General features: G+C 37.6%; 1 protein-coding gene across 1 annotated transcript in view; it reads right to left on the reverse strand.

Moving 5' to 3' along the window:
• Positions 1 to 23,676, reverse strand: part of LOC139718271 (nicotinamidase-like) — a 51,813-nt gene that overhangs the window by 8,527 nt on the left and 19,610 nt on the right. The window contains exons 2-4 of the mRNA XM_071629753.1: positions 8,281 to 8,407; positions 4,974 to 5,030; positions 456 to 562 (exon numbers count right to left, since the gene is read on the reverse strand). Coding sequence (XP_071485854.1) covers positions 456 to 562; positions 4,974 to 5,030; positions 8,281 to 8,407 — 291 coding nt within the window. The remainder of the gene's footprint in view (positions 1 to 455; positions 563 to 4,973; positions 5,031 to 8,280; positions 8,408 to 23,676) is intronic.

Here is a 23,676-nt window from a genome sequence, read left to right on the forward strand (position 1 = left end):
ACAAATTCAAGAGTAGTTACAGCACAGAACTGATTATTTTTAAGAGGAAGGGCTTCTAGTTTTCGACTATCACCCCAAATATTACTCTTTTAGTAGCTTATTGTTGTTGTTTTCAAAAGGAGAGTTGTGACACAATGCTACCAATACCTCATTCAATTTGCATAAGTGATCATGACCAACATCACTATTTTGGGAACAAATAAGAATTTGTAAATTCAACTTCTTTCTTCTTTAACTCAGATGGTACTTCTACCACTCTGTTGAATACTTGACTGAATTAAATCAGTCTGACAATCAGTCAATCAGTTAAATCAATCAGTTACATTTAATCAGGTTAAGTCAATTTGAATGTGAAGTGGCATTTCACTTTGATCTCCTGCTGAAATGGCCTCTTTCCATGAAAATATTACAAATGAACTTTAAAAATATTTGCTCATGGCACACTTCATTCTCACTTGTTAATGATGGGTACGATCGTCTCCCCCTCGTTGACAGCAAGCGATCCATCAATGAAGTCATGCTGCACATCCACCACGATGAAGGCTGACTTTGGGGCGAGGATCTGGGGTCAAAAGTAGGAGGATACAGTGTAAACCTTGTTAAATCTGCCTACCTGTTCAACACTTTTGACTATTCCTGGGTTGGATCTTAGCCTGGCTCTGACCCGGCTTTGACTTGGCTCTGGTCTGGCTTTGGTCTCATGCTTGGTCAGTTAACTGGCGAAGAGGGTTGGAATTTTATTGGCTTTGACACTCCTTTACGTCATAGCCCAATACATGTCAAGTTTTTAATCTGCATTCAGCAATCCATCCAAACTTGACATAGTTGTAGATTAGCAAGCCCATTAGGGTGTAGCAATGTGCCTCAGTCAACCAGGCCTGGGAGGCCAATGTAACACAATAGGGACTAGGTACTTTTCTATTCACTGACAGTTAGTTTCAAGACATCTGTGCCAATCATCACAAACAAGGAACAGCAAGGGTGAAGTGGGGAATTCAAAACAAGTATAACCACATGAAAGATTTTCACACTGCATATCAAAAATCCACAAAGGCATCCAAAAGGATGAACAGTCTAAAACCCAATTGATTGAAACCTCAACGAGACTCAGTACAGGTTTGTTAAAATGAAATTATTATTTTTTTTTTTTGGCAGCAAAAAGGTCTAATACAGTGGAAACTCGATATAACGAGATGGTCGGGACCGAGTCATTTTCCTCGTTATAGCCGATATCTCGTTATATCAGTAGGCATAAAAGAAAGCATAACATAAAGACATTAATTTGCACATGTGGGACTACCCATCATCTTTCAATCAATACTGATAACTTGATAATGTGTGTGAGAGAATTACTCACCTTTATGGGTAAGAAGATGTTTTTCACCAATGAAATCCAATATCAAGAATGTGTTTCTTATTAATTGTAGATGTTTGAATTTGTAAATTCATATAGCTTGCGATTGTGTCAAGATCGGCTGTGGATTGGTATGTGGTTGTGTGTTGTGTGTGGAATATGACATATTCTGTAAGCACAATGTGACTGCGTGTGTGTAAAGACGGGGAATTCCCTACGTAGAAAGCCAATCACAGCATCAGATTGCCTCACACCTGCTTAACGTCATGATGATGTCATGTATACATATGGCCGTCCCATCACATTTTCTGCATGTATCAGTGTGCGCGCGCACACACACATACATGTACAACATGCGGTGCTAAAGCTGGAGTGCACTGAAGAAAATAATGTGTGTACAAGACAGTTTTTGGCGCATCGAGCTTTACAATCTCGGAAGGTGATAGCACAGGCGAAGTAAAGCTTTTCCCGAAGACATTTTGCTTTACCTCGCTATAACAGGTTTGATTGGCTATGTTTTTCTTTGTTTGGAAGTCTCAAAATTTATCTCGTTATAGCAGTCATTTCGTTATAGCCGATCTCGCTATAAGAGTAGCATTTTACATAGACTTGTGTGGAAGGAAATTTGGGACCGGGAAAATTTCCTCGTAATAACCGATGTCTCGGTACAGCAGTGTTCGTTATACCGAGTTTCCCCTGTATCTGTTTTGAATTACTGCTACTGCAAGAAACAAAATGCCTTATGATCATTGGTGTCTACCGTACCAGCGGTAGGTAAATTAATATTGCAAAATTGCTTGCTGAAGGTCATTTAATCTTTTTTTTAATGGCAATTATAGCAAATGACGAAATGTGCATCATATACTGTCAGACGGATGAAGAAAAATGTCATTTTGTAAGTACCATGATACCAATCAAGTAAATGTCCCCAACATGAATTGGTTAGCCACACTACCTCCGTATGTTCACGAGCATCGGACTGCATCTATAGACATGGATCCTTTTTCTCAAATTAATCGCCAGATGTGACATAAATTAAAGGGCACACTGACAATAGTTGCGTGCAGTGGACGTCCCTGAACGTCAGGGGGGAAGGTGTCCATGATAATGCAAGCCAAACAGGCGTGACTGTTGACGCCATGGCAACCGCCGAGTCCAGGGGCCACCTTTTGAAGCCCACAGCCTAATTACTCCCGTGTTTGTTTTCATGGCTGATGATGCTGTGCTTCACATCAATTTATTTGTAATGAACTTATACTATAAATCTAATTGCATTCAGTGGACAAACTGACCCATAAAAGCTACGCATCCCTAGCATTAAAACTGCCATTAAACCATCGGGGGAAATATTCTCCTAACGAGGTTTAGCATACTGCCAATATCCAGATATACAGCGAGTGGAGTGAAGTCAGCAAAATATTGCCCATATCGTGCAGTTACGGAACCATCAATTTAAAAAGTTACGCCGCACAGTCGTGATGACATAATTACAAAGACCGGAAATAGAAGCAAATTTTTATGAAGACCAGCATGAATATTAGTGTGGGACACTTCAGCACGACACTGTACAATTTGTATATCAACTGATTGGAATTATTCTCACATATTTGGGAGTGCTTTGTTGCAAAGCAACTAAAAAACAAACAGACAAAACAAAACTCTCTTCATTTCTCAGTGACCTCACCCATAATTTTCGTCCATTTTCATGAATACTCAAAAGAAAGTGGTAAACATGAGATGATAACAAGCATACAGTCAAACAAAACAAAACCCTGTTTGTTTCTCAGTGACTGCAACCTTAATTTCTGTCCATTTTCATAAATAATCAAACTAATGAAAATAGTAAACATGGCATGATAATAGGCATTTATATAACTTTGTAGATGATAATAGATCTACTGCAGCACAATTGCATTTGGCATGTCATCTGAATGCAATATGCAATAATAGATCTACTGCAGTATTGCATTTGGCATTTTATCTGGATGCAAATACATAAGATGTACAGATAAAATGCTGTCACATTTCTATTCAATATTGACAGGTATCATTAACCTGTAGCTGTAGGGAACTTTTGAAGAAGTGATATTTTGAATTCATAATTCCAGGACCAAAGCTGTGTATATTGTCTGCACCCGAATCAAATGCTGAACCCTTTGAGTCATGTCACACATTACAGTAGCTTCGGTCACGCTGGCAAAGGATTGAGAAGTTTAAGATCGCAAAGACAAGATCACGAAGTCTTCGCGATCTTTTGTCGTCCGTTCACACTGGCAGCCAAGCTTCTCGATCTTTGGATCGAGAAGCTTGGCTCATTGGTGCACGTGCGCAAGGAAGAAGAAAGAGTATGCAGTCTGATGGCTATAGTGATTGTGATGAAACAATGAACACCTGTACATCACAATGGCCACATGCTTCGGAGGCACAGCCAGAAAACAGGTGGTGGACTGGTCACATGACAAACTTTGCGAAGTTTAGGTTTCTAGCATTCACACTGGCATAAGATCGAGAAGTTTTGCGGGGGTGGGGAATATCCCTAGTTTGAGTGGGAAGTTTCGCAGGAAGTTTGCAGTCACACTGGCAAAACTAAACTTAAACTTCTCAATATGTTGCCAGTGTTACCGTGGCTATGACAACCACAAGAGAACATGAAGAAGAAAATGAGTCTTGTTGCAGTCACACGCTGCTTCCAAGGTTGAATTGGTTAAAATAAGTTGTGTACTGAGCCATATAATTTTGTGTTAGACCTTTTGTGAAAGTAATGGTTTGACCCCCCTCGTCATGACATGATGCTTCAGCAGGGAAAAACAATCATGTCACAAAGAAATGAAGGAAGATGCAGTCATCCTGATCATTGGAAAAAAAACAAATCATCCATTCCTGCATGGATGGTTTGGGTCGATCAGAGTTCTCCCCCCCCCCAAAAAAAAAGTCGAGTGTGTGTAGTAGAAAGTAGGCGCTGAATCCTATACACAATGGTAACCCCCTTCCATAAACCAGCCGCTCATGACCGACATTGTGCATACCTACATCAATGCAGATCTACCATGGAAGATTAGGTCATTCCATGTACAGAACATACCAGTATATCCCCTCCCGTATCCTCTCTCTCTCTCTCTCCCTCTCTCTCTCTCTCTCTCTGTAAATCCCCGGTTATATATTGAGTTTTTGCCACCACCACCACTGTACATCCACACATTCATACAATGTATGTATCTTATGCGCAAACAAGTTCACTAGTGGTTCAGAACACACTGATTGTTCAAGCTGCGTATTAATACCCAATCTAAAAAGCATGGTAAACAGCCGAGTCTGGAAAAGACACTAATATTGTGGTCATAATTTCCTGTGACTATATATCATTTCATGATGCACAAATACAGCTTTCACCTGGCACCGAGTACTTCAGTGAAGAATTACCAGTAGCCCTCACAACATTAAGATACCAGGTACACTTCTGACTTCTATTTAAAATTTTGCCAAAATAGATGACTACATGAGTGACCACTAAAAAAGCAAATACACTGTGAGTTGTGATTCTATTCATTTTAAAAGAGTATAAACTCTTTTGATCACACTGGATAGTACAACATAAAAACAAGAAAGTGTGCTGACTTACCATAGGGAGCCAGTACCTCCAAAGAATGTGAAACTCATCTGCATCTATTCTACCATCCTGAAAGAGAACGCAGGAAGAGGAAAAATTGGTGATCGGCATAGTACCTCTGACATCTGCCTCCTATAGCTCCATGAATTTAAACACAATACTGATAGCAAATGTTGCATACTGTGCAACGTGCGTCGTTTCTGGGCTGCCAACATTTGGACAAGGAGTATCAAAATCAGGGTGATTCCAGGAATATTCCATTGGTATTGGTATTCCACATTGGTACAATGTAGCTCTGATCAGTTTGTAGTACACTGTACTACTAAAAAGTAATGATCAATTTCATTTTCCAAATCATCCCAGTCCAAAAGCATGTATCAAAATACTACACACTGTATACATATAGAAGCTTTAATACAAATATACTTGCAATTACTCATTCTCAATCCCAACATTTGTGCCATGTGTCTTGAAAAAAAATAATAAAGATAAGCAGCATTTAAACCGTACATGTCAGACAAAAACAATGACAAATATCTTATCTAAAGTGATGCTGGGGAAATACAAAAGAAATATGCTTTTAATATCAGGGAAATTGAACAGCAAAGCAAAAAAACAAACAAACAAAACAAAACTGTTAATATTTACCAATGCATTGTGCTGAAAAGAATGTAATGAATTTTGTTAGTATTTGTATGTTGCAGTTATTGAATGCACTTTTGATAGTAAATTCATTATGCCCATGCATGCTACTATGTAGGTGTAAAAAAAAAATCATCATAGTACACACTGTACTTGTGACTGACAGTGCCCTCAGAGAGCACAACCAAACACATAATTATTCCATGTGACAGCCACATACTCACGCGAAATGCTTTCGAATTAGAAAAAATACACACACAGGGGAAACACAGCACCCATCTAGCATGCTGGTAATAACACCTTCACATACAAAGGTGTGTATATTACAACATTTAATTATGTACTACAATACACTACAGCATTTAATCAAGTATGTGTTATATTATGTACTGGTATATGATGTCCTACAATGTCAGATGCACAGCTTGTATTAACTAGAAATGTCGCTATGGCGACTGGTATGCCTCCGCCATAATGCATGATTCTCCTAATGGGTCTATAGTACATGTGGACAATGTGTGATTACATTTTCACAAAATTGGCAAAATATCAAAATGACATGTTTGTCACAAATGTATTGAATGTTTACCTTCCTTGACCTACACGTGTATGTTTAATTGGATGAATTGGAGGAGAGCATGTACTTGGGGATTTAAGAACTTTAACTTGACTTTGACCCTTTCATAAGTTTATGCACCGAGTAATTTTCAAGGTATGGAGAACTAGATATATCGCTACGGCTACTGATATGCCTCCGCCATAATGCATGGTTCTCCTAATAGGTCTATAGTACAATGTCTTGACAATGTGTGATGACAGTTTCACACAATTGGCAAAATATTAAAATGACAGGTTTGACACAAATGTGCTGAATGTTCACTTTTTCTAGAACTAGGTTCAATTGGATGAATGATTAAAATGTCAGAGTGCAGGTATTTGGGGAACTGATGATTTTTACTTGACTTTTGACCCTTTTATAAGTCTATGCATTGAGTAATTTTCAAGGTATTGAGAAAAAGCATAATTTCAGTATCAAATGGGAAAATAGCATTATCTAAACCTGGCCTTTGACCTTTGACCTCACAGTTCCAAAGAGAATCACTGTTAGGTTGAACATGCATAAATATGTAAGTTTCATGACGATACCTTGAGTTACAATGTACTTTCGAGATATGGAGGAAAAAGTGCAATTTAGCACTTTCACTTGACCTTTTACCTTTTGACCTTTGACCTTTTGGCAAGAAACTTCCCCAAAAATATATATTGGGTAATACATGCCATACATCAAGTTTGGAAAAAAAAAACCCTTCAGGCATATTGCATTTTAAGGAAAGTAGTGATATTTTGAGGAGTTGACCTTGACCTTTGACCCCCTGACCTTTGACCCATGACCCCAACTTCCCTAGATAATCACTGCCCATCGGTACAAGCATATATACTAAGTTCCATGAAGATACCTTGAACCATTTGCGAGATATGGAGAAAAACATGAAATTTCAATTTTTTTTTCACAAAATAACCAGTGACCTTTGACCTTTGACCCTGTGACCTTAAAATCCACACAAAGTATCATCCCCCAAGGATATACCCTCATACCAAGTTTGATGTAAAACCACCACACGGTTCTTGAGATATCGACAAAAACAAAACGGGACGGACGGACGTACGGACGGACGGACGGACGGACGGACGACCCGAAAACATAATGCCTCCGGCCACTTCGTTGCGGAGGCATAAAAAGTGCAATTTCTGTATTGAACAGTAAATTGTTATCATTTTCATCTGGCCTTTGATTTATAAGAGAATCACTGTCAGGCAGAACATACATAAATATGCACTAAGTTTCAAGATAACTTGAGCCACTTCCGAGATATGGAGAAAGAAGTAAGTTCAGCACTTTCATTTTGACCTTTTGACCTTTGACCTTCTTGGCAAAAAAAAAAAAAATCCCAGATAATTTCTATTGGGTTATACATGCATACATCAAGTTAAACAAAATAATCCTGCTGGCATTGCATAAATATAAGGAAAATAGTAAAATTTTGAAGTATTGCCTTGACCTTTGACCCCTGACCTTTGACCCAATGAACCCTGAATTCCCTAGATAACCACTGCCAGTCAGTACATGCATATATACTATGTTTCATGAAGATACCTTGAACAATTTCCAACATAGAGAAAAAAGTAAAATTTTAATACTTTACTTGACCTTTTGACCTTTGACCTTTTGACCTCATGACCCAAAACTTTCACTAGAGAATCTTAATTGGGTAATACATGTATACACTAAGTTTCAAGAAAATATCTTTAGGCATTGCATAGATATGGGGGAAATAGTGAAATTTTAATCATTTGACCTTGACCTTTTGACCTTTGACCTTGAGCATGTGCACCCAAAAGTTAATAGGCACAACTTCACCCCCTAATACACATACATGCCAAGTTTCATTAGGATACCTCAAAAGGTTTTGGTAGTTACCCTGTCCACAAAATTCATTACGGACGGATGGAAGGACGGACGGACGGACAACCCGAAAACATAATGCCTCCGGCACCACTTCGTGGCGGAGGCATAAAAAAAATATGAACAAGACATTTATTAATTATTAATGTTAACTTTCTAATATTTATCAATATCAATTCCATGCTTCCAGAAGAAAGATGATCATAAGAATACCTGGTTTTCGTCCAATTTCTCAAAGATTTCGTGTGTCTTAGATTGGCTGGCTGTTGGAACACCGTTTTCATCTGTCAGGAGGTCTTCACACAAGCCATGGAACTCAGCCACATCAAGGACACCATCACTGGTGAAAGAAGAGTATATGATACAAGGAAAGATAATTATATTATACTGGATGGCACTGAAGGGAATATCAGGGAATATTGCACAAATTGAAGATGTGTGCAATATTTCCTCTAACAATGTATTCCATTTATTGCCATCCGTTATGATTATCATTATCTACAATTGTACACTGTACAGTTGTACATGTTAAATTGTTATCTACAGAAGGCATTAACAGCTACAAAAAGCAGCTATCAGAATTTGAGGTGGACTCTACACTAAGTTGTGACTTGCGCTTGTAAGAATTTGTGCAAGTAGCAAGTATACAGTTCACGCAATAGAAGAGACAAAACACAGTGTTTTTCGCATGGCTACTTAACTACAGTAGCCTATAGGGAATTTGGTGTTGCATTGAATACACTCTGATACTGCACATACAATCCAAATCAAGCAGACAAAAATGTTCATGTTTAATGCAACACTAAAATGCCTTATACTTATAGTTAACCCATTCCATACTAAATTCTGAAATCCCCATAGAGCTGATACACAGGCCACCAGCTTCCCGTCTGGAACGGGTTAATATCATATCTCACTGTATAAAGTTTAATATGCTGGGATGTAGAGGGAAAAAAAACCCCAAAATCAGTCAATATCTATAGGCTGGCTTATTACTCTGCCCTATAAGCAAGAACAAAGCAAATATCCAATTATCCAATCATCCAATTATACAAAATAGCAATTATCTGAGTAACTGATGCTTTGAGATTGAATTTGTTCTGTATTAAATGTATATATTTGGGATTGTATATAATTATATGCAAAGCTTTTAATAGGCAGAAGCACTTATCCTGTAGAAAGATAAGTCAAGATGTCACAACATTGCACTGATATCTATTCAAATGATGGACACATTCTGCTCATTTGTAGAAAATAAAAAAACAAACAAAACAAACAAACACTCATATTGGTAATTTCTCATGCCAAAGTGAGGTCAGAACATTTTCAGATTTATGGATCCCCCCTTCCAGAACTAGCAATTAGTTGTTGTTTTTTGTCGTATTTTCTTTTTTCCTGCACAAGACATCTCAATACCTGGAATCAAGTTTAATACACTGGCCATTGCTATGTCAGGTAAATCTTGTTCAAGCTCTTTGGCTGTCAGGAGCAACCTGAAGCATTTTTTTTTTTCATATGGAAGAGCAGCATTTACAAAATTGGCGTACGTTGGCAAAATAATCTTCATCTCAGTGACATTGAAATGAGGTATAACATAAACCACAAAAATTTGGGTTCGGAGATAAACCTATCAGAGAGTAGAAAAGAGCTATCATAATGATATGCATTGAAAAAGAAAAATGGAACAAACCACCACCATGGCTGTCTTGGCACACAGCCCTTAGGAATGACGAGATAATGCAATTTATATTCAATTCATAAATGGACTGGAAAATGAACAAAATTGTGGCAAACCACTTATGGGAGGTCTCTGCACCACATCATTCTGCATACTAAAGTCATTACATTAATAGCTTCTTTTTTTGTGTGTGTGATGATGGTCATCTTTAGATATATTTAGGTGATACGCTATCAGCGTATCACCTATTGTGATTGTCAAAATTTCTCTTTTTAGGTGATACGCTATCAGCGTATCACCTATTGTGATTGTCAAAATTTCTCTTTTTTTTTATTCTTCTTTCTTTCTGCCACATTTTGTGTCGTCAATATCTCAACAATGACATTACGGAATAACATAACATTTTCAGTCAACATGTCTCATAACAATATCTAGCCACAATAAGGTTTTCATGACAGTAACATATCTATGACGTCATCTAGGCGCCATTTTGTGATTTTCGGACCTTGTCACATGATCGATCATAACTTCATAACTAGATATCATTTCTGTATCATTTTCGGTGGACATAAAGTTCAGGTCAGGCTCTATCTTACGTTTTAACGCTAGTTACCAAGGTCATCATTACGCGCGCATTTGCGCGCGTCAAAATTTTAAAAGGCTCAAAACGACTTCCCAATGGGAAATCTCGAAGTTTCAGACAATTCTAAGCGTTTCAAACATTTTCTCGCGTGCGCGTCCGTCCGCGCAATTTCGCGCGCAGAGGGCGTAACCAACATGAAAATGCAATTTTTTTGACTGATTTGGATTTCTGATACTTTGAGTAACAATATCCATTGATTTCCGATCGATTTTGACCTATAACAAAGGAATGCACTGGCGTCAAAGTTGAAATTCCGCGCGCGCGTCTTTCTGCAAATATAGTGAAAAAACATGTTTTTGTTTATGTCGCCATAGCTCTTTAAATCGTCCATTGACCCTATATTTCTATTGCATATTACAAAAGCATATGAATTGGAAATAACATTTCAAGTACCAATATTGCTAGGAAAACTCATGACGTCATCATATCATCATCTGAAATCAAAAAAGTGGAATTAATTTTTTTGAGGTACTCTTTCTGACATTCATTTACTCGTATCTCTATTGTTTAAGCTTAATATCACCCCAAATTCAGATATGTTTTACTTTGAACATTTGCCTTTCAAGTCCATGTCATGGTTTTGCAATTTGATGACGTCATCATACTTTAAATTGTGATTAAAGGTAAAGACGCAAAATCGGACAAGTTTACGTGTTATGTCTATGGGAGGTGATTTTTTTAAAAACCATACATTGACTTGACAACGTTTAAGCACCTTTATCTCAGATGATTTTGCTTCATTTCCTCTGAAAATTAAGTATGTTGTAGCTGTGACAATAAGCTGCAGTAATCATGCATTTTATTCTTTGAAATCTCCTCATCAGGTTGACAATTTTGCAATTTAAAACTGAAAATGAGAATGGAAATGCGGACGAAACGATTCCTGATTCATCTTTCACGTACATAAGTTTACGTTCCTCTAATTTTCTCGTCGAGACGTATGGCCGAGTGGTTAGAGGTGTCGTCACAGAAACGTGAGGTTGCACACGTACGGGTTCGAACCTCACAAGAGCACGAAAGAAAATAATTTTTTTTTACTTTTTTTCTTCAATGGAGTACTACACCTTCGTCCATGTAGAAGTCACGTTCGCATGTAAACACACCTATACGCACACACTCACACAGTATCCCTTTGTTTATCGTTGGAGACTGCATTGCTTCGACTGCTGCAAAATATTGCAGGCTGGGCTTTTCAAGCTGATCATGGTATATTGTAACAAAATGAAATTTGTTCATATCAATTCAGTAACACAATGTAGTCGTGGTTACTTTGTGCTGATTTTATACATGTAAGAAGCTATACATTGTAAAAAAAAGGTATTTGAATTGTTCCTTTAAGTCAGTCTTCTGTATTGATGATTATTTGTCAATTAGTGGTTTTTGTGGAGTTTCAGATAATGATAAAAAGTATGTATGATAAGTGCAGCGATACTTTCTACAGTTAGTTCAAAGTTGTGTTACAGAGGTTTGATACATACATTTAGCATTGTGTTTGTGTGTCCACGTGTGTATACAGGTTGGCCATATGGCACATTCTAGACAATAAATCTTAATTAATTAGCAAACGCGATCAGCTATGGAACTGAATATGGTACTAATGTATGATGTTCATGATTCTCATTAAACTGTGACGAGTTTAAAGAGATAGCTTAACTGTGTGTAAAAATAAAGCAATAATAAGGAAATTTTAAGGGAATTTGATAACCATGCCTATAATAATTTCATACAGGTACTAATAGCTGCCTCATATTCGTGTGATTGATCGTCATGTCAATAGCAAACTGACAACGTACGATTAATATATTATACATTAAACAACTATCTTTCAAATCCATATCGATGTTTTCTAGTTTGATGACGTCATCATACTTTAAATTGTGATAAAAGTAAAGACACAAAATCGGACAAGTTTACGTGTTACGTCTATGGGAGGTGATTTTTTTTTAAACCATGCATTGACTTGACAACGTTTAAGCACCTCTATCTCAGCTGATTTTGCTTCATTTCCTCTGAAACTTTAGTATGTTGTAGGTGAGACAATAAGCTGCAGTAATCATGCATTTTATTCTTTGAAATCTCCTCATCAGATTGACAATTTTGCAGTTTAAAACTGAAAATGAAAATGGAATGTGGACAAACCGATTCCTCATGTATCTTTCACATACATAAGTTTACGTTCCCCATATTTTCTCGTCGAGACGCATGGCCGAGTGGCTAAAGGCGACGTCTCAGAGACGTAAGGTTGCGGGTTGGAACCCCACAAGATCACGAAACAAAATACTTAGCTATTTTACTTTTTTTTCTTCAATTTTGTATTACATATTCGTCCATGTAGAAATCACGTACGTATATAAACGCACCTATACACACACACAGACACACACACACACGCCATATCCCTCTCTTTTTTGTGTGTTGGAGACCACATTGCTTCGACTGCAGCACAATTTTGCAGGTTGACTTTGTCAAACCGATCATAGTATGTAATGACGACGACTGAGGTGTTGTACTTTGAACAATTGTCTTTCAAGACGATGTCATTGTTTTGTAATTTGATGACGTCATTACACTGAAAATTGTGATTAAAGGCAAGGTATCAAAACCAGCCGATTATAGGTTTTATGTCTGCGGGACGTATTTTTCCCAAGTTGCCAGAAATGGCATAGCGACCTCAGTCGTTACAAGGCCGCTTTTCCGTCTAGCAATGCAATAGATGTTCACACGGCCACGTTGGTTGAGTGGGCATTGACTTTCCCCCTGTTATATCTATACATTGGTTTTTTTTTTGTCTTACCATTTCCGTGGATGACCCGTGGCCGAGTGGTTACAGAAACGGTTTCGCATGTACGCTCAATATAACTTCAAGGTGCCTATATCACATTCTTTTCTTTGTCGATCACAGATGACTGTCATCTGATGACCACAAGCGTATCACCTAACTCGTCCTCAATGTGACGAGTTTTCATGTCTCGTTTTTTATTCTTCTTTCTTTCTGCCACATTTTGTGTCGTCAATATCTCAACAATGACATTACGGAATAACATGACATTTTCAGTCAACATGTCTCATAACAATATCTAGCCACAATAAGGTTTTCATGACAGTAACATATCTATGACGTCATCTAGGCGCCATTTTGTGATTTTCGGACCTTGTCACATGATCGATCATAACTTCATAACTAGATATCATTTCTGTATCATTTTCGGTGGACATAAAGTTCAGGTCACGCTCTATCTTACATTTTGACGCCAGTTACCCAGGTCATCATTACGCGCGCGTTTGCGCGCGTCAAAATTTTAAAAGGCTCAAAACGACTTCCCAATGGGAAATCTCGAAGTTTCAGACAATTTTAAGCGTTTCAAACATTTTTTCGCGTGCGCGTCCGTCCGCGCAATTTCGCGCGCAGAGGGCGTAACTAACATGAAAATGCAATTTTTTTGACTGATTTGGATTTGTGATACTTTGAGTAACAATATTCATTGATTTCCGATCGATTTTGACCTATAACAAAGGAATGCACTGGCGTCAAAGTTGAAATTCCGCGCGCGCGTCTATCTGCAAATATAGTGAAAAAACATGTCTTTGTTTATTTCGCCATAGCTCTTTAAATCGTCCATTGACCCTATATTTCTATTGCATATTACAAAAGCATATGAATTGGAAATAACGTTTCAAGTACCAATATTGCCAGGAAAACTCATGACGTCATCATATCATCATTTGAAATAAAAAAAGTGGAATTAATTTTTTTGAGGTACTGTTTCTGACATTCATTTGCTCGTATCTCTATTGTTTAAGCTTAATATTACCCCAAATTCAGATATGTTTTGCTTTGAACATTTGCCTTTCAAGTCCATGTCATGGTTTTGATATTTGATGACGTCATCATACTTTAAATTGTGATTAAAAGTAAAGACACAAAATCGGACAAGTTTACGTGTTATGTCTATGGGAGGTGATTTTTTTTTAAAGCATGCATTGACTTGACAACGTTTAAGCACCTTTATCTCAGCTGATTTTGCTTCATTTCCTCTGAAACTTTAGTATGTTGTAGCTGAGACAATAAGCTGCAGTAATCATGCATTTTATTCTTTGAAATCTCCTCATCAGATTGAAAATTTTGCAGTTTAAAACTGAAAATGAAAATGGAATGTGGACAAAACGATTCCTCATGTATCTTTCACATACATAAGTTTACGTTCCCCATATTTTCTCGTCGAGACGTATGGCCGAGTGGATAAAGGCGACGTCTCAGAGACTTGAGGTTGCGGGTTCGAACCCCACAAGATCACGAAACAAAATACTTAGCTATTTTACTTTTTTTTTCTTCAATTTTGTATTATATATTCGTCCATGTAGAAATCACGTTCGTATATAAACGCACCTATACACACACACAGACACACACACACAGACACACACACACGCCATATCCCTCTTTTTTGTGTGTTGGAGACCACATTGCTTCGACTGCAGCAAAATTTTCCAGGTTGACTTTGTCAAACCGATCATAGTATGTAATGACGACGACTGAGGTGTTGTACTTTGAACAATTGTCTTTCAAGACGATGTCATTGTTTTGTAATTTGATGACGTCATTACACTGAAAATTGTGATTAAAGGCAAGGTATCAAAACCAGCCGATTATAGGTTTTATGTCTGCGGGACGTATTTTTCCCAAGTTGCCAGAAATGGCATAGCGACCTCAGTCGTTACAAGGCCGCTTTTCCGTCTAGCAATGCAATAGATGTTCACACGGCCACGTTGGTTGAGTGGGCATTGACTTTCCCCCTGTTATATCTATACATTGTTTTTTTTTTGTCTTACCATTTCCGTGGATGACCCGTGGCCGAGTGGTTACAGAAACGGTTTCGCATGCACGCTCAATATAACTTCAAGGTGCCTATATCACATATTTTTCTTTGTCGATCACAGATGACTGTCATCTGATGACCACAAGCGTATCACCTAACTCGTCCTCAATGTGACGAGTTTTCATGTCTCGTCCTTCTAAATTTTGTGCAAATTCCATTTGCCAGTGACGATGCCCATGAGCATACAGTGTAGCGTGAATCAAGATTGAGACTTAACCACCAACCACCATACTCCCACTTTGTGTTGGGCAAACTAAAGTAGTTCCCTGATTTCTATTTCAGTCTATTTTCAGGGTCTTGTTGTCACCTTGAACCTAAACACATTTTCTTCTGTGACTCACGACTATCAATATTTCATCATGAGCATGCATTGACTACACTGCAGTGATGATATTCATTTGAGGAGTTGCAATGTGTAATCAACATATTTTCATTCAAAACCTTTCACAGTGCCTCCAGGGAGTAATATGTACCAGGGCACCTCCCTGCATGTACACACGTAATATGTACTGTACCTTTAATACTTCAGCTCCAATTTGCAAAAATTTTATGCCATGAATATAGATGTATCTGGTGTACAGGCCTATTAAAGTATCTGCATAGCATGCATTTCAATCTTACAGTCATGGACACTGGTCATTCAATATGAATATTCTGTAATAACAAGCAGGACACCATCAATCAAACAAGAAAAAATAAAATAAACTGATGTTCAGACAGACGGTGAAAACCATTCATTTCTTGTGCTTGGTCAAGGATATGCCTTCCTACGGATGAAACTCTGCTGTTCCTAAATCGCTGTTATCTTGATTTGATTGACTGTTGAAAAATCAAACAAACAAACCAACAAAACAAAACATGGTATCTTTTTTATACTACACACTGTATTTGCTTGGCAGAATACATGTAAAACAAGCAAGAAAATTTAGCCTTTTTTGTCTTAAAATTTACTGCAAAATTACATAACAAGTATAAGTACTATCAAAAAAAGAAAAAAATGATTCTGTAATACATACACTATGCAAATTGGGCAATGACAATTGTGTCATTGTCAGGCAAATCATCTCTAAGTACATTGGACAATATGCTGGTATGTGGTAGTACCCTGTATATCTTAACACTATTGAATTGAATGGTACATAACTAACTGCACTTCCTGGATGCCTACAGTACCCATGATGGTATTGACTCAAAGCACAACTGCCAGCGTGAATTGAAGTGTTATGTAACCAGATGATACTCCAACTGGTGACATAACCAAGCCGATCAGATACAGCCAAGTTCACTTGGACGACTCTGTGACAGGTTTCAGACTTACACAGAGGACCATTTAACAACACGCTTACCAGTCTCATTTCATGCGAATCTTGCAAGTTTTGTAAGAAAAGCAAACTAAAATCATGCTTTCGCCCAATACCAGAATGTTTCTGAAGGCATGTTTGATCAAGGGTATAGACTGGATGTGTTTTCTAATCAAGTTTTGCTTGACCTATGTGACAGCAATCTGAACAGTCTGACTTCTAAAACATGATTGAGAAAGTGGAGCACAAGAGTACAATGTTTGTACATACCAGAGCTTGATTGCAAAACGGGTTAAGTGGAATTTTCAATCATTTTAATGTATAAGTCTATCAGACAGAGCTTTAGTCCAGTTATGCCTTTACTGTTACATAACAAGGAATGCTCTTAAAGGGGAAGGCTAGTAACTGATCAGTGAGAATCAGTGGAAATGCTGGGAGATGATTGTTCCAATCCTTATGGGATTCATTCAAGAGTTCATTGTATATCTATTGTTGTGTGAAAATGATTTGCTTCAGAATGGTCTCATATTCAAGTAATGTGCAGTTTAATGCTTCCAGGTTAGCGTCCCTGGTCAGTGACGGAGCATTAATCTGCACATTACTTGAATATGAGACCGTTCTGAAGCAAATCATTTTCAAACAACAATAGATATACAATGAACTCTTGAATGAATCCCATAAGGATTGGAACAATCATCTCCCAGCATTTCCACTGATTCCCACTGATCAGTTACTAGCCTTCCCCTTTAAAGTTATGATGAAAAAATCCCAATTTTTTCATTACTTTCATTTTTTTTTAAGTTTTAATTGCAAATATCTAAAATTTTATTTAAAAATGGAGTTAACTTGTTTCGCCATTTAACTCTTCATGCTGAGAGTCATGTATCTGATTGAGAGGCTATAAGAGGGATCTATGACATGGCTGTTTTACAGAATGCCATTTGTACTTTGCAGTCAAACAGGAAATACAATTCATAATGTGATAGCATTGAATTAACTGAGAAACTTCACAGTTTAAATCTCTCCACAATCTTTGTATACTGTAAAACGAGGAATTTTCGCGTGCACTTTAATTTCGCGAATTTCGCGAGCGCCAAGATTCGCGAAATTAAAATGCACGCGAAAGTCCTTGTTTACACTATATGCATTGAACGCCAGTGGCACTTCGCGAAAATTTTATGCCACGAAAAAGGCTGTCGGCTCCAATTCGCGAAAAATTCATGCCGCGAATATATCATGTTTTACAGTACTAGTACCGCAGTAAACAGTTGCATGCGCCAAGTTAACATCAGTGTACTTTCTCGATAGAATTAAAACAAAAGCAAAAACAGAAAGGAAATGCAATCACAACCTTTGCGCTTGATAAGCACAATCGGAGGGTAATAATACTTAGTAAGAGGATATACGGTGTACATCTGGACTTGGATAATTACACACAACAACACAATCATCCTTGGCGGGGGACAGTGCACCACAATTTCATAGTGCTCACCTTGGTACAAATTAAAATGCCGGGAGTGGTGTTAGAGCCCTAATTCAGACAGTGATGAAGGGTATTGTCACTGATGAACGACCAAGGGAAATTCAGGGTTACAAACCATCCTGAAATGTTGGTTTGCAAAAGGTCTCATGTTGCGGGGATTTCACAGGCACAAGATTACATTAAAAGCAGAAATGCTATCAACCTACATACCTCCAGCTAGGCCTATTTATACAGTGTAGATACAGTATGCAACAGATAACAATGCAAGTGGGATCAGAATACAAGGTTAGTGTACATGTACTTTATAATATTACTTTATTTTACATACTGCAACAATTAGATTACTGCATTGAACAATTAACAAAAACAAACAGTATTCTGACTATTATCGGATTAAATTACCATTTAAAACTTTCTGAAAAGTGTTAACGAATGATTTTGCAAGACATGTTAAATAGATTAGACAACAGTGATATTTTTTTTTTTGTATTTTCGTTTTATTTTTTTGCTGCATTGACAAACAAAGCCCCCAAAACAAAAACAATTTGTATTGTAGTACAGTTTCATGGGACTTCCCCTCATATTTCTACACAGCCTTGCAATGGCTTCTTGGAAAGCTTGCTTGATAAGAGTACAATTGTATGGAAACAAACCCTGAGTAGTTCATCTCGTTAATTAACTCCTAAAATGAGTCATCTCCCTACAGTTTTGCCTGGAAAGCCAATTAAATTCAGGCACGCACAATACTCTAACTGGTAACAGATTTCAATGTCAGTTTACTGGCAAGTTGGCATGCTTGGACTTCATCAGGACAAGGTCACTCTTAAAACACTTTATGAAACACATGTACCGTACGTAGTACAATTTGTTACATCACAAGGTTCACATTGCAAGGAAACCACTAGAAGGTAAAATTGGTTCCGTTTCGAACCACAAATCGAGATTTGCGTAATTTCGTGTCATTCAAATTTCCAAGAAACGTAGTTTTATGTCCATTATCTGCACATATCCTGCACTCGGTAATGCACGATTTAATTTTGGAACAAGGATTTGGACCTCACAAATTGTCCATGAGTTCCTACACAGACTGGCACATGATCTCAACCAACACTTCATAGAAAAAAACAAAAACAAAATATAAAGCGTTTGAGATTTTCTGACTTTCGTCACATTCTCACAGACCGTTTCCCCGGATCTACTGTACCTGCATTCACTGAAACCACAAAACCTTGGAGAAACCTTGCCTTTTACACATGCAGAAGGCAATGAGAATGTGACATCCTAGAAGCAAAAATTTTGAGAGTGCATGAATCATCATTTTGAGGCAGATGTTTAAACCAGATTTTTTTTTTTAAAGGGAAAAACAGAGGCGACCAGAAGGAACTGCACAATTCATACGGAAGTGTACATGTACAATGAAGTATGTTAATGCTGGCATTTACAATACACTAAATTAGTTCAATATATGCTATGGGTACTTTGCAAGACTAATGAAACTTAGTCATCATTTTTACTACCCTTATTTTTTTTTTCTTGAACATGAACTTTTTTGTTCAAATTCTTTATGGGTAAATGTACAATGTACATGTAAGTGGTACAGTATGTGAGTTACTGCAACTGTGGACACTTGTGTGGGAATACTTTTTGTGTACTAAGTTGTAAAAATGTGCTTGCTTTTAATTCATGAAGTGCTGGTGAATTTTTCTGCAGAAATTGTCATTGTCATCATCAGATAGGCACCTCTGTATTTTGTTGTGGAGAGAGATTACATGAAACTCTTCAATTCGTTAAATTTGCACAAAGTCAGAGAGAAATTTTGGAAACATTTGCCAGCTTGAGAAAGAAACAGGAATATTCTATCTTCTAAAATGTGTAGCCAATTATAAGAATAAGAGGCCAAAAGAAATTCTGCAATCAAGTCAAAACAACATAGGGCTCACAGGCAAGAAACTCTACAAATTGTATCTTATGAAGCACTAATGAATGATAAATATTGTAATGAAATGATACAGCACTAAATCATGAAAATGTCATTCCATGGACTTAATCAGATAATTTCGCGGAATTATTTTTGTATAAATGTCAATATCTCTCAAAAAGCTTTGCACATTCTTATTTAGGGGCTTGTTTCGCAGAATGCAAAATTAGCCAAAAACATATACTGTACGGTAAAATATCCCTGGTTTACGGTAGTTTGTTCTTCCCTTCTGGGGTTCATTTTATACAAGGAGCTTTGCCATCTAAAAATTGTCAGCTGCAATAATGAAGGTTTCTGGAGTAGTCAGGAGCAACTGATCAATATTGACAATTCTTACATTGTTGACACGTTGGTACTGGCATATAATGCTAACTTGCAACGATTGTACAAATTTCTTTCACTACAAAGTATATGGAAATTGGACCCTCTTCCACAAATGTTCGCAATGCGCCTTTAAAGGACCCCACAGTTCACATCGTGATGCATGTTTGCTTCATGCTTGACCTTTTCCACACAGAGGTTCAGTGTATTGGGTATCCTGAGAATGGATTCTCGCAAACTGTATGCACACACACAAAAAAAAAAACACATCCTAACATACATGTACCACATGTGCTCCGTTCACACACTCGGCTTTCAGTACGACTTTCATGTGTGTTATCAAAAAGAAGAAGAAGAAGGAACAAATGCACATTGAAATATCAAAAGTCAGAAATATCTAGCTACTTGTCTGAATTCAATCGAACACATACAGAGTTATGGGCTTTAATCCTTGTATCTACATTGTACAAAAAAAAAAGAAGTCATGCCCAGTTTTGCATACAATAGCTTGGACCCTTTCCTGCTATTCCTCGTCAGGGAATGGCCACACAAATCTTGAAACGAGATCGGTATGGTAAGGTTTACTGAACAAGTAGTCACAATGTATACAGGCACAGTAAGTGGAGAAACCCCTTGACAATTCATTCTAGTTTTTTCTTCTGGTATTATTATTCAATGAAGAAAGAGAGAGGGAAATATATGCACATATATACACCATTATAGCATTGATGAATGCACAGTGCTAACCCACTCATATTACATACAGTGATATATGTGCATTTCCACCGAACGTTATCAATTCCGCGCTATTATACATGTACATTCGGCTTTCATTGCAAGTGGTTTAATGCACCCGAAACTGCCTGTCTTGTATTGTATTAATCCCTAAACCACCCCAAACCGCCTGTCCGCTTTTGTATAGTTTTATGCTTTACAACTTGTATTGTTTTCATATAGAATAATATATAATTACATTTGAAAGAGGTCAAAGTGAACACAAGTATGTCAACATTATTTCTGTGACACACCATTCTCTTATGAATAGGCTTTCAAATAAATATAACTCATAATACACAAAATAAACATGCAGTGAGCTACAATATGTTATATTGTATACAAATGTAATTTAGAAAGTTGTCGAAATGAGAGTAATATTGCTGTACCTTAGGCCATTATGTATGGAATCTTCAGTTGCTGAAAGGTTACATCAGGGCCCCGTTGCTAGAAACTTTGCGTTTAAACGCAACTTGCAACTGATTGTCACTGGCCAATCAAAATCATTGTTGCATGCATGTCTTCTTAATAGGGCGGACCCTGAGCCAATCAGAATGGTTGTTTCAAAATTAGCAATTATTTGCAATTGATTGCAACTTTCTTGCAACGGGGCCCTATCTCACATGACAATATCTCCGCACAAGACAAACTGGGAGAGGTTTCACACTTTACTGTGCACAGTGTACAAACAACCTGTGCCTGAAGTCATGTTTCTGATATGTGTTTCTTAACAAGCATATATTCAAGAATTACAACAAATTCAGTGATGTACATGTACAGTACAGATATGAGTCTCCCTGCCAACCACAAACTTGAAAATGACAATATCAATAAAAGCTGTGTCACATCCACAACTACATGTACCCCATGGCCTGTCAAATAAAACCACTGCAGGGAAACACTTATTCACAAACATACAATGAGTATCTACAGCATTTTGTATAATTTGTACAAATGTATGTGTGTATGTTTTTACATACATGTGTATCTGCTTGCACAATGGCGGAAGCAATCAAGGTCAAAGTCAGTAGAAGGTCAAGGTCAGCCTCACTGATGGCAGCCATAATGGGGGCTTCTAACGAAGAACAAAAGCACTTTTAATGGGTTATGCAATGAGTCACGTGCATTGCTATGTAAATGCATTTCAATCGTCTTTTGCTAGGCATACTTGAAGCCCCCACAGTTAAAAATTACCATAAAAAAACAGTACCAGAACCGAATTGGTTGGTCTATATCAAGTTGTAACTAGGCTAAAATGCTCACTCAGTATCATGTGAAGACTAGTCTGCAAACATCTCCGCATCATGTCTGGTCAAACACGTCTTCAGAAATATTTGTGGGAAAATAGAGATTCATTCATGATAATTTTCAGAAAAGATACAAACTGGCAAACAAATGTGGAAGTTCAAGAGGCAGGAAACAAGTTTCTAAACACGTTTAAAAACAAGCCTTTGTCCTGTAAGTATGAAACATCCAAAGATAGTTCCACTGCAGCATATTCTACGAGAGCCATCATACTGTGGGTATATCATGTCTTGTAATACTGTATGGGTGTACCATGTTGTGTATTGTACCACAGAATTTCTTGCTCCCATATGGCCATAGGATTTTATGTATGACATACAAATGGTTGCATACATACAGGTAATCATAATACATTTTAGGAATATGCAATGGGTACAACATTGTATGTGAGAGCAGAACAAATACATTCGTTTACGTGTACATTGTTGACTATTGATGACCCTTCACACACTATACAATTTTGCAGTCTATCTAACATTTGTAATAATGATCCAGATTACTATTATTCAAATCATGTGACTGTCTTTAACAACAAAGCTCGGTTGATTCTATCAACCTGAAAGTTCTCGATACCTTTCCCACAAAACAAACTTTAAATGCATGCAACCTGAATTTAAAGAATTGAAATGTTATCACTTTAGGCGCACCTGGTAAACTAGGGACGGCGAGCGACGCGGTGCGACGCTTCTGCAAATTTCTTTCAATTTCCGACGTCAAAGGACACCCAGCGACGGTTAGCGACGGCATACAACCAGTAGTTTAGACTGCGTGTCGGCGGGCGCCGCCGAGCGTCGCAAAGCGTCGGCTAACTCCCAAGTATACTTGTAAAAGACGAGCCCTCACAAATGGACCGTTGCATGTACGAAAAGGAGCTTACCTGGTGGCCGTCTCGCTGCGTCCGCAAAATAAGCTCCTTCCCTCTACCCTCCCGATGCGTCCCGATGCGTCTCGAGGCGTCCCTCGTTGAATGGCGACTTTTGTTTCGTAATGAATAGAAAGCTTATACTACTAGTGCTAAGCGGAGAAGCCATCGGCAATCCAGGATTTAGGGCCACGCACTATTTTGACATGAAAATTACACTTACTGATACATGTGCAAATGTATTTTAGGTTACAGAAATGAATTGTGACATGATTCAACTCCTCAGCAATGCAACTGCGAACCAAATTCGGCAATTAGTATTAAGGAAGAAATGCCATAAATATACTATTGCTTGATGCTTAAAAAAAATCGCGAGTTTACCGTTTA

Source organism: Diadema antillarum, unplaced genomic scaffold (genome assembly GCF_040938485.1).
Source record: "Diadema antillarum isolate AM-2024a unplaced genomic scaffold, OU_Dant_1.0 scf00000092, whole genome shotgun sequence".
Classification (NCBI taxonomy): Eukaryota; Metazoa; Echinodermata; class Echinoidea; order Diadematoida; family Diadematidae; genus Diadema; species Diadema antillarum.